This window comes from Megalobrama amblycephala, linkage group LG10 (assembly GCF_018812025.1).
Source record: "Megalobrama amblycephala isolate DHTTF-2021 linkage group LG10, ASM1881202v1, whole genome shotgun sequence".
In the NCBI taxonomy this organism is placed as follows: domain Eukaryota; kingdom Metazoa; phylum Chordata; class Actinopteri; order Cypriniformes; family Xenocyprididae; genus Megalobrama; species Megalobrama amblycephala.
The window spans coordinates 6,269,962-6,282,382 of record NC_063053.1 but is presented as its reverse complement, the minus strand read 5'-3'; the positions used below and the strand labels follow the sequence as shown (position 1 = coordinate 6,282,382).

The 12,421-nt window shown below is 36.4% G+C and overlaps 1 protein-coding gene across 10 annotated transcripts in view; it reads right to left on the bottom strand.

Moving 5' to 3' along the window:
* slc4a11 (solute carrier family 4 member 11) overlaps window positions 1-12,421 on the bottom strand; it is a 103,330-nt gene that overhangs the window by 21,891 nt on the left and 69,018 nt on the right. For 8 of the 10 annotated variants that reach the window (XM_048204167.1, XM_048204164.1, XM_048204173.1 and 5 more), the window contains 5 exons: window positions 9,438-9,561; window positions 4,898-5,107; window positions 1,884-1,943; window positions 1,457-1,541; window positions 229-354 (listed from right to left, as the gene is read on the bottom strand). In XM_048204167.1, coding sequence (XP_048060124.1) covers window positions 229-354; window positions 1,457-1,541; window positions 1,884-1,943; window positions 4,898-5,107; window positions 9,438-9,561 — 605 coding nt within the window. The remainder of the gene's footprint in view (window positions 1-228; window positions 355-1,456; window positions 1,542-1,883; window positions 1,944-4,897; window positions 5,108-9,437; window positions 9,562-12,421) is intronic. The other 2 variants (XM_048204169.1, XM_048204171.1) reach the window with 1 other exon arrangement.

The following is a 12,421-nucleotide window of genomic DNA, read 5'->3' as shown; positions in this document are numbered from 1 at the left end:
ATCCTAATGATTTGGAAACAAGCTTATAAATCATACAGAATGATCAGAATTTGAAAACCTAAAATAGTAGAAAGTTTTCTGTGATGGTAGGTTTAGTGTAGGGGGACGGAATATACGGTTTGTACAGTATAAAAACCATTACGTCTATAGAATGTCCCCATAAAACATAGAAACCTAACGTGTGTGTGAAGAGTGTGTGTGTGTGAGAGAGAGAGAGAGAGTGATCACCAATCTCGCCCCGAGTGCTCTCGTCATTGAGCGAGCCAAAAGCAATGGCAGGAAGCAGCACAGCAATGTAGAGAAAGATGGATGTCGTCATGAACTTGACAAGGGCTTTGTTATTACCCACTAATCCTGAAACACACACATTTATATAAAATAAAATAAACACATAATATAAAAATATTACAGCTGTCAAAGTTAACCTGTGAGATTAATATGTTTAATGGCATGTCATTTATTTCACGCAGTTAGTGTAGTTCAGATCATTTTCATTCAGTTATGTCTGACTTTTTAAATCAGACTCTTGTTGGTGAATAAAATATGAAGGAAGACCTGTAGCCGCATGGAGTCATTTGCAGTTTTTGGACTGCAGAGATCTCACTGAAGCTCAAAAATCAGCTCCAAATAACACAAATATAATCATAAAACCCATATACTATAATAAATCTGTATTATACATATTTATAGCTATTACATATAAAATAAATATAACTAGAGCTATACTCACCTGACACAAAGTGCTCGGGGTTGGTAAGGTTTTTTGAAATCTCTTATGCTAACCAAGGTTACATTTGTAAGGTTAAAAATACAGTAAAAACAGTAATATTGTGAAATATTACTACTATTTATTTTTTAATTAAAATGTAATTATTAATGTGATGGTCAAGCTGCTGATTTGGTGCTCAAGAAACATTTCTTCTTTTTATCAATATTGAAAACAGTTAACAGTTTTTCAGGATTCTTTGAGGAATACAAAGTTCAAAAGAAGAGCATTTATTTGAAATAGAAATCTTATAAATGTCTTTACTTTTTCTTTGATCAATTTAATGCATCTTTGCTGAATAAATCTATTAGTGTAGTTTATACAACAATAACTAAAAATATTCTAATTTATATAATTGAACTGATTCATTAAAATTAATAAGACTTCTAAATGCAATATGAGAAATAGAGAGGATAGTTTAGGATAGCGTCTTTGATTTACTCAGATTGCTTGGCTGTACGGTATATCTTTGTGTGTAATATAATGTTACAAACCCAGCAATGTCATGCATTTACGTCCTGGTCGTGCTTGTTAGTGTACAAGCTCTTCTGAAATCAGCTGAACTACTGTCACACCTTCAAATTTAGCTAAGGACGTTAATAAGACCACTAGAGGACCATATATCCTTTTAAAAATATTGAAAAACCTTTCATTTTAAAACTCTTATTTGTAAGTTTATGCTTGACACACCATCAGTGAAGTCAGACGGGTAGAGAGGCAGTCGGCGACACAGATCCTCATAGATTCCTCTGCCCACTCTGAAAAAATCTCTACACTACACAGATACAGAGAGAGAAAGAGAAAAAGAGTGAGGATTACTCTCTCACACACGTACATATAATGACATATATAAACGTCAAAACATTTAAATACATTTACTGCAATACTGCAGCAGGAGAGACACAGGATTAAAGCGCACACACACACACACACACCAATTAAACATCATACACACCAAATCCTGCTGAATCACATCAAATACACACACAAAAGCACATACACACAATGCTTTACACTGCAAGGGAAGAGATACTGTGTTAAAGCAGACAAACACACACTCTCTCTTACTTAAATCCCCACAAACACACACACAGAAGCTCAGTGTAATCGCACTCACACAGGGCCCCCTGCACAGCAGAGAGAGAGACACAAGATGAGAGAACACAGATTCTGCAGACTAGAGAGAGAGACAGCCCAGTGTTAGAACAGCATTAGTACAATGCAAAAAGCATTACAACTACATCAGCAAAGCACAGTCAAGAGACCTGTTACATTACTCTAAACATCCATTAAGGTAGCATCAGAAAACATCTGACACATGTGCATTTCAGAAAAATGAATCATACTGGCTTAAGCACTTTCAGAAATAAAAAGCCTCCATAAAAGGTGTACACTTTTGTAATTGTGAGGTTGTGTGAGCACTGGTGTTTGAAAACATGTATCTTGTATATTATTTTCAGCAACATTAGGAATCTGAAGTCTTTCAAATTGATTATATCATTGGCTGAATACAAACAAAAATATACAGCACAACCAATGTGTTTCTGTTGTAAACCAGTAAACCAGTTCATAAACCAGTTCTTTTAATGAACTGGTCAAAAAAAAAAAAAAAAAAAAACTTGATGTTTCTTCACTTCACAATAACTTTGTTAATACATTAGTTAATACATTAGATATCATAAACTAACAATGAATGCGTTTTCACAGCATTTTAAATCATAATAGTCAGTCAATATATTAATGTTAATTTATGCAATGCTGTTAAAAGTTTGAAGTCACTAAGATGCTTCTTATACTCACAAAGGCTGCATTTATGTAATTAAAAAATGCAGTAAAACAGTGATATTATATATAACATATAATATTTATATTGTTTTCTATTTTATTGGATTTTAAAAAAAGAACAGCATTTATTTGAAAATAGAAATTTTTCGTAACATGCTTTTACTGTTTAACGTGTCCATGCAGAATAAAAGTATTAATTTATTTGGTAACACTTTACAGTAAGGTTTCATTACTTAAATACTTTAGTTAACATGAACTAAGAATTAACAATACTTCTACAGCATTTATTAATCTTAGTAATATTTACTTATACATTATTAAAATCAAAAGTTGTATTTGTTAAAATTAGTTAATGCACTGTGAACTAACATGAACAAACTATGAACGATTGCATTTTTATTAACTAACATTAACAAATGAATAAATACTGTAACAAATCTATCGCTCACTGTTAGTTCATTTTAGTTAATACATTAACTAATGTTAAAAAATTAATCTTATTGTAAAGTGTTACCAGTTATTTTTTAAAAATCATACTGACCCCAAACGTTTGAACGGTACTGTTTAACTATTGTTTATTGTTAATTCATGTTTGTTCAAAATACAATTTACTTGAAATCTTAAAATGTATTAGTACAATTAAAAATTTAAATTAATTCATTTTAGTTCATGATACCTAATTTATAAACTAATTATGGAAGCTTGTTTCCACTACAAAATAAAAAAATTAAAAAGGTAATTGCGACTTTTTAACTCACAATTCTGACTTTTTTCTCTCAGAATTGTGAGATTTAAACTCACAATTTGATGTTTTTTTTCTCAGAATTGAGTTTATATCTCACAATTCTGACTTTATGGGTCCTATTTTAACGATCTAAGCACATGGTCTGAAGCGCACAGTGTAAGTGCACTTAGGGCATGTCCAAATCCACTTTTGCTAGTTTAAAGACGGGAAAAATGGTCGGCGCGTCTGGTGCATGGTAAAAGGGTTGTCCCTATTCTCTTAATGAGTAATAGGAATGTTTTGGGTGTAACGTGAAATAAACCAATCTCTCATTCCCTTTAAAAGCCAGTTGCGTTCGCGCTATGGTGGATTCGCTACTTACACGGCGGAATTTTGCAAGCGGAAAAACTGTGCACATGCCTATAGGCACATATTACTAAAACGCTCTTTAAATAACAAAACAAATATTGCGGCATTGACTTTACACCAGCTTTCAGTTGCCTCAAAATAGCAACGTGCCTACAATGCGCCTGAACACACCTTTTTTTTCCTCAGATCAGCACACCCATGGGCGCACAAATAGGCATGAGTGCATTTGCTAATTTAACAATGTGGCGCAGGACGTGAAAATGATAACTGCATCGGGCTGAAACTAGCAAAAAACACTCGAGTCGCGTCTGGTGCCGCATTGCATCGGGTGTATGATAGGGCCCTATAACTTTATATCTTGTTTATATCTTGCAATTCTGAGAAAAAAGTCAGAATTGTGAGATAAAAAGTCACAATTCCTTTTTTTATTTTAATTGAAACATACTACAGGATTCGTTTTGTTTAGTTTGGACCAATTACGGCAAGGTAGGAAGCACTGGTGTGTATGTGTGTGCGTGTCCTTGTGCCCAGTCACAAATATACAGTCTTGTTGAATTAATCAAATTTAATAGGCTTTGCAGGTCAGGATTTGGCGATGGAGCAGTTTGTCCGTCTCACATTAATGACCTACATTAGCCTCCTTTTGGCAGACAAGCTCATTTTCTGTCAGACCGAGAGAACCCGTCTCAGGATATGTTTAAATAAGTCGTACAGCTTTAAGTGTTCATTACCGAGCTGCACTCATTCATCGTGACAGCGTGTGTCTGAAACAGAAAAAGAGAGGGACCTTTCCTGGGCATTTGCCAGAGATGAATAGCTTTTAGTGTGCACACGCACAAGTGATCATGCACACACACACATACACACAAAGTAATGATCCTCTCCACCTGGTTACCATTCCTCAGATGTGTGATGGAGTGAAAAACGCAAAAACAAAAAACAAAAACACAACTATTTGGGCCTCCGCTGTTGTCTTTACAGAGAAGAAAACAGAGGGCTTTTACAGCCGGCTAACCTCAGCCAGGGTGGTCTAATGCTCACATATGCCGAATCGGACTTTGTGTGTGTGCGTCAAGCCAGAGTAACAAACAAGATAAATTCTCATTAGCTGCTACATGCTTAGTAGAACTTAATCACTGGAGTGTAAGTCAAACAGCAAAGGGCGAAGAGAGAAAGAGAGAGCGACGGATAAAGACCGAAGAGAGAATAGATGAAAGCGATGGCAAACGTTACAATTGAACCTTAAGCATCACCTTCAGTGGTTTTTGACTGTGCGGGTCTGTCTCTTCGCCCTCCACAGCCGTGGTTTTACGCTTGGCAGCGGTCAGGTGGTACCTCTGGATGACCAGCGCCTCTTTGAACTCCTCTTGAGTTTTACTCTCTAGCAGCTTCTGTCTGAAAGAGATGTCTGAGAACATGCTGGCGAACGTCCTGCCCAGCTCCATCGCCGTCTTAGTGCTTTTCTGAGAAATACAGAGATCAAACGCTGGAGTGTTACATTTGATGATCGTTAATCGTTTATAGCTGCATGACACGACGAAAGCAAACAGAACCCATTATAATCAGTGATGCTGTCTACACTGAATGCGACAGTAAACTGAACTGCTTTATTTCTGACGTACTCCAAGCTTTCATGCTACTTCTGATAGGAATAACAAATGGATTTGCGACAGACGCTTCGTCGCGTCTACTATGCAGTAGAACCTTAAGTCGTGTTCAGACTACACAATATTTTTGTCAGTTATGATAGTCACCGTGTCAGATTATGTGATTTTTGTCGTGTCGTGGACAAGAAACGTGTCAGACTACACGTTGCTATGTGACCATTCATCGCTTGCCGTTGTGCATGCTGTCATCGAGAATGTGGGACTAGGTGCCGTTGTCATGAAAAATTGTTGTTATCGTGATGTCTTGACTAATTATAACCTATATTTCACTATTGTATGGTTTATTACATTAAGTGCACAAACAACATGCTTGAAATCTAAAAATATAAAAATGCCTATGTATTGCATAATAAATCAAACTGGAAACAGATATTGGAAGCAAAAAACATACCTAATATAATATAAGCTAAGCTAGCAGGCTAATCAGGTAGATGCTATGTTAGTACGTAAGCTAAAAAACAGTAAGAACGTGAAATGCTTGATTTCACAACCTATAGCTTCTGTTATATACTAGAATATGAACCATGTAATTTAGAAGACATTAATGGTCATTATAATGCATTCTAAATGATATAAATCATGATTTTACAGGAACTATAATCAGGCGCTAAAAATACTACCCATTAAAAGTCTGTTGAACCATTGGGACCACTCAGGGTCATAAAGGAGACCCCGATTCCTGGGGGGACTCGATTTCTCACGTAAACAAGCGTAAACAAACAAGGGCTAGCAAACGCCATGTTTTGCTCTCTTTTTGTCAAAAAAGCCCCAAAAAAGAAAGAAAGCCTGAGAGTGGACACATATCTGGATTGCATGAAGAGGACAATATGGACTGTCAAAGAGAAGTGAGGTAAAATATTGTTTTTACTTGACCTTTTTTCACTCTTTATTAATTTATTAACTCTTTTTTTTGTCACGGTAGTCCCTCGAGGAAACATTGTAAATGCAGGAGAATTGTTGCCAAAACTCCACAAACATTTCCTCCATTGTGAAATTCCACATAGCAGGAATGATACCATTGTCTCTCTTTCGTTTCGGCGTGTTTGAAAGCATGTACAAAGGCGCTTCTGTGTTCCTATTGGCCAGTGTCAAACATGTGACGGAACTCATCGTGGACGGCTACGGTGGCCCAGTAGTGCACAATACAACGAAATTAAAAAAGCAAACATAAGTTCACAACACAACGGAAACAAGCCACAACACAACGAAATAAAGCCACAACACAACGGAATAAGCCACAACACAACGGAATTAAACCACAACACAACGGAATAAGCCACAACACAACGGAATCAAGCCACAACACAACGGAATCAAGCCACAACACAACGGAATCAAGCCACAACACAACGGAATTAAACCACAACACAACGGAATCAAGCCACAACACAACGGAATCAAGCCACAACACAACGGAAATGCTCCCGACCACTTGGGGGCTCTCAGAGCTAGGTAATATTACTATTCCTTGCCACTGTTCTATAAAGTCGACAGTTTTACAAAGATATCAATACCATGATTAGTTTTAAGTATGTAAGCATTGTATATCGACATGGTATATTAATTAAAAATCAACTACGTTCACAATAGCTTCATATTTATACTTGTGAATGATTTGACGCGATATCACGAATCATGATGAAGGGAACGTCTGCCAGTTCCACCAAGTGGTTAAAACGTATAATTTGTATTCATTAAAATTACTTTTAACATTTAAAAACAGACATGATCAAATTCCAAAGGTTGTTAGTTCCTGTTGGTAATACTGACAAGCTTTGGAATTTGAATATGTCTGTTTTTAAATGTTAAAAGTAATTTTAATGAATACAAATTATACGTTTTAACCACTTAGTGGGATTGGCAGACGTTCCCTTCATCATGCGCCGTGGTAGCGCGTCAAATCATTCACAAGTATAGGCCTAAATATGAAGCTATTTTGCACGTAGGTGATATTGAATTAATATTTCATGTCGATATGCAGTGGTTACATACTGTTTAAACTAATCGTGGTATTGATATTACTGCCGACTCTATAGAACAGTGGCAAGGAAAACTAACTTTACCGAGCTCTGAGAGCCCCCTAGTGGTCGGGAGCATTTCCGTTGTGTTGTGGCTTGATTTCGTTGTGTTGTGGTTTTATTCCGTTGTGTTGTGGCTTGATTCCGTTGTGTTGTGGTTTTATTCCGTTGTGTTGTGGCTCGATTTCGTTGTGTTGTGGTTTTATTCCGTTGTGTTGTGGCTTGATTCCGTTGTGTTGTGGCTCGATTTCGTTGTGTTGTGGTTTTATTCCGTTGTGTTGTGGCTCGATTCTGTTGTGTTGTGTCTCGATTTCGTTGTGTTGTGAACTTATGTTTGCTTTTTTAATTTCGTTGTGTTGTGCACTACTGGGCCACCGTAGACGGCCGAATAAAATTAAACATGCTAACATGTTGTGACTTCATGAAGCATCGCAGACGCGACATCGGTTGTTTTCCACTATGACACACTACATGAGATGAAACAATCGAATCTTGCGTCCCGACGCCCATTGTTGTTTACGAATCCCCACGACACCCTACGTCAAGCAGACTGCGGCAAAATCATGTAGTCTGAAACAGGAATTAAAGGGTTCTGTCAGGTGCTTCATACAGTAGCGGCCAAAAGTGATGGAGGGGATATTTGCTTTTAATGAGTTAAATGATGTCATTGCGTTATCACAAATTGACTCCAAGCACAATTATGTAATATGCTTATAAAATCTTAAACAAATTTTTAATAATATTTGAATAAAGGGTGAAGATGTAAATTTTCCAAGGCCAGACATCATTTTAGCCACTTACTCTATATAGAACCTTTTAGGGGTTCTCGTCATGGGATCATTTTATGGATTTAGTTTTAATTCATTAATTTTATTTTAATACATTTTTTATTTTATTAAATTTTATGAATTAAACAGCTCATAAACATATTTTATTACCAGAAAAAAATTAAACAACTCATTAAATATGAAAGTATTGATACATTTCTCCTTTTATAGAACCTTTTTTGGCATAAAGTCTGCTTTAAAAATGAATCATGAACCCCAGGGTTCTATATAGAACCTTTTCTTCTAAGATGGAATATATTAATGGAAATATTTAATGTACTAACCCAGAAATCATCTAATCTGCTAATACAAGAGAAATGAGAACATGCACGCTAGCCCAGTTCTCTGGATTTGTGATTTTTGCTTTATCATCTTATGGATTGAGTCCATTTGGTATTTAAGTTACATAACATTTGTCTATTATTTTAAAACACATGGCAAGAAAAGAGGCTGTATCTACACGTGCCAGCATGACAATCTAGCTTTTAATGTAATGAGAAGATGCATTTTTGTGTGTGTGCACGCATATAATTTTATTGTTTGTGAGAAAAGCACAGGATTACAAAGCAAAAAAGATTGCTATATTGCCTGGTGAACTACAGAGGACAGAAATAGATGAGTGCAGGCAAGAACACAAGGAGAGAGAAAGAGAGAGAGAGTGATTAGATGTAAACAGATGTAAACACATACACACAAACACACAGATTTATGATGTAAACACAGACACAAAGAGATACACAAAATGGTCTTGGAGGGAGCCGGGGGCCCCAAAGTCTTTACAGGGAGACTGCAAGGGGAACAAGAAACGCAGGACCAGGACTTTAAGACTTTATTATAGTAATATTGTGTCTAAACCTGCCATGAATAAGATCTTGTTAATATCTCAAATGTTCCTCATAAATAGCAAACAGTTTAAACAAAGAGCAAATGGACACACTTGCTTTTTGATGCCAAGGACCACTAAAATATGATGATCCCTTTCCTGAAATATGATGTAAAACTATATATTTTAATATAAAAATACCCTTTTTAACCGTGTAGTTGAAAAAACAAGTGTGATATTATTCTTTCCACAATTACATTTTTAAAAAATATTTTTTAAATTAAAATATTATCAGGAAAATATTTACTTTAGATTCAGTTTTTTTTTTTTTTTTTCAGTATATTAAAGACAAAAATGAGCACAAACACAACAAAGCTATTTCTTTCAAATGAATGTCCATAATGTGCAAATAAATTGTCTTCAGTATGTGTGTGTGCATTTATGTATGATTATATTACCATCTTTGAAGGTGCCAGAATGAGGATAACATAACGGACTTCTGCACAGTTTTCCCCCCAGTTCTGTGGACGATCCAGGCGTGAGATACACACGTGCCGCCTCTGCAGGTTCTTCACATTACAGCTGTCACAAAAGAGTTCATAAATCAGCATAAATCCTCTTTACGATTTACACAGTGCTTTAATGTACCTGGCACAGTATCAGATTAATTCAATATGTAACAGGAGTACAGCAAACACATTAACAAATCCATTGGTTGAGGTCTAATGGGATTACAGAAAGCTCTTGAACAGGGGTGTCAAGGTAATGTTTGGTTGTGGGCCGGTTGGGAAAAAGGCACTTCCTGTTCTCTTTCAGGTTTATAAAGTTACAAAAGTGTGCACCTTTTGTTTCAGGCTTGCTGCCACCTATTATGAGGTTGATATCAATACAATTAACTATATTAAAAGAGAAAAGATAAAAGCACTCAATGCACTTGACTCTGTAATTTTATATACAATAAGTAGCATTAATAAATCAAGTCAAATATTACCATAAAAGACATGTGAAAACATGTGAAAGCTGTTGTGCCAGGGACTTTGGTAACCTTGTGGCCTTAAGCATTAAGCACACAAAGTGTTCAGTTTTATTTGCTATAAATATAAAGTCACCGAGCAGCTCTGGGTCATTCAACATTGCCACTTGTTTCCCTTTCTTGTCCATAAAACTGTCTGCACATAATTCAAGAAAATCTTCTGTTCACTAGGCTAGTGTGGGCCATTGCAAATTTTTTATTGTATTTACCACACCGTGGGTCTTTGTTCTGACCCCAGAGAGGGCCCGTTCACACCAAGAATGATAAATTAGATAACGATAAAGATATATTTTTAGAAATGGCTCTAAATATAAAAGAATAGTACTGTCCACATCGCAGATATAACGATAATGATATAGAGAAACAATATCGTTGGGATCCCTTTCAGATCGATTTTTTTCCTGCTGTTGAACGATAAAACACTGACAGCCAATCAGAATCCGTTGTAATGTATGCGCTCGTGCATTTAAAATGGCAGACGACATTGCAGAGAAGTTAATCGCTGAGATCCAGAAAAAGCCACCACTGTTTAACAAGTCAAACCCCCTTTTCAAGGACACTTTAAAGATAATGGATATATGGAAAACAATCGGTCATACCCCCAGAATAAATGGTGAGAAGTATTAACGATGAGATCATTATGGCAGGCTAGCAAACAGTATAACATAAAATTACCTCAGATATCCAGCACTAGTTTCAACAACATTGTCTTGCTTCCTGTGAAGTTGCAGCGAAAAAGACTAGGTGTTGTTTTTATTCCACTATATTGACATCGTCAGCTTTTCACTGTTAGATCAGATCGATTACGCTAGCTGTTCACTCAAAACATAGCACGCTGAGGACAGCTGCTGGTTAAAGCTGTGTCAATGCATCAAGAACAGCGAAAACATGTTATACACACTTTAAAACTGCAGCGCTTGTTCCTAGAATAAACAGACCGTTAACGTTTGTTGGTGTGGATGCAAATATAGTTATCGTTATAGTTATCGTTCTTGGTGTGAACGGGCCTTAATGGTGCGTTCACACCGGACGCGAATGAAGCGGTAAGCGTGAGTGATTTACATGTTAAGTCAATGCAAAGACGCGAATTGACAACCTGCGGCACGATTCGCGCGAATGAAGTGGCACGAATGACGCGGCACGAATTGAGCGATTCGGGCGTTTGACGCGCTTAACGCGCAAGTTGAAAAATCTGAACTTTGGTGAATTTCCGCGCCGCGTTAACCAATCAGGAGCTTGCTCTAGTAGTGACGTAGCGAGCTGAGGCAGAAATTCAAAACAACAATGGAGGACAAAATCATCATCGCTGTACATCTTCATACATTTATAGAAACAGAAATAAAAAGGATCGTGTTTGAAAGAACAGAGTGAGGAGGTCGGACAATCTGATAAGTTGTAAAAAACGGTCTTTACTCAATTTGAGCTATATATATACATATTAAGACTACAAGCCAACTAAAGACGACCAATTGAGCTTATTCGCTGTAATTTACAATTATTTCCCAACTGACAAGTTGTGTTTATTCGGAGGAAGTGTGCAGAAAGCAGTGGGAGAGTCTGGGACACATAAAGGAGCGGGAGAGCCCCTCTCATGACGCGAATTCGCGTCTGTTGTGAAGGGATTTTCACGCGCGAATGAAGCGATTAAACTCAAAATGTTCAAGCATCCAACTACGCACGAATAGTGCGATTTATTCGCGCAAGTCGCATCCGGTGTAAACGCACCATTAAGAGTTTTCACTGACTTATGATCTCTGGATTTATAACCTCATGTGAATTAACAAAGTTAATGATAATATAATAGCGTGTAAAAAGAGGATAAATTGAGGATAATACTTGAATTGACACACAACCAACCCCCACACCCTCCTCATCATAATTAACAGTCAATAATTAATTACAATATAAAATGTTAGATAGATAGATCTATCTATCCATCCATATCCTAAACCAAAAAATGAGTAAATACACAAATGATAATCTAGGAATTGACAATATTAGCCATTCTCCAACACCAGATTACAGAGTAGACCAAAAAAGTACAATGCAAAAACAGTAAAAGTAGAGAAAGAAAAATATTTCTACAATGTGCAAAGTGCTTTTTATGGGTCATCTGATTATGTTCTTTAAAATGCACAAAGTGCACTTGACTACACCGTGTTTCTGGATACGAGCCCGGTTAAAATGCTGTTCTCCTTCATTTTGTCATAATTGAATGAATCACTGCTGCCATTATCAATAGAAAATCTGCATAAGCATGTGTTTTATCTAAAATTACGTTTACCACTTGCTTTAAGTAAGTAGTAGCAGTAGTAGAATTCAATAATACACCTTATTTGCATATAAAGAAAAGACAAAGACTTAATTTAAATGTGGCGCAACACTACACTAGCACATACAACAGCTGGT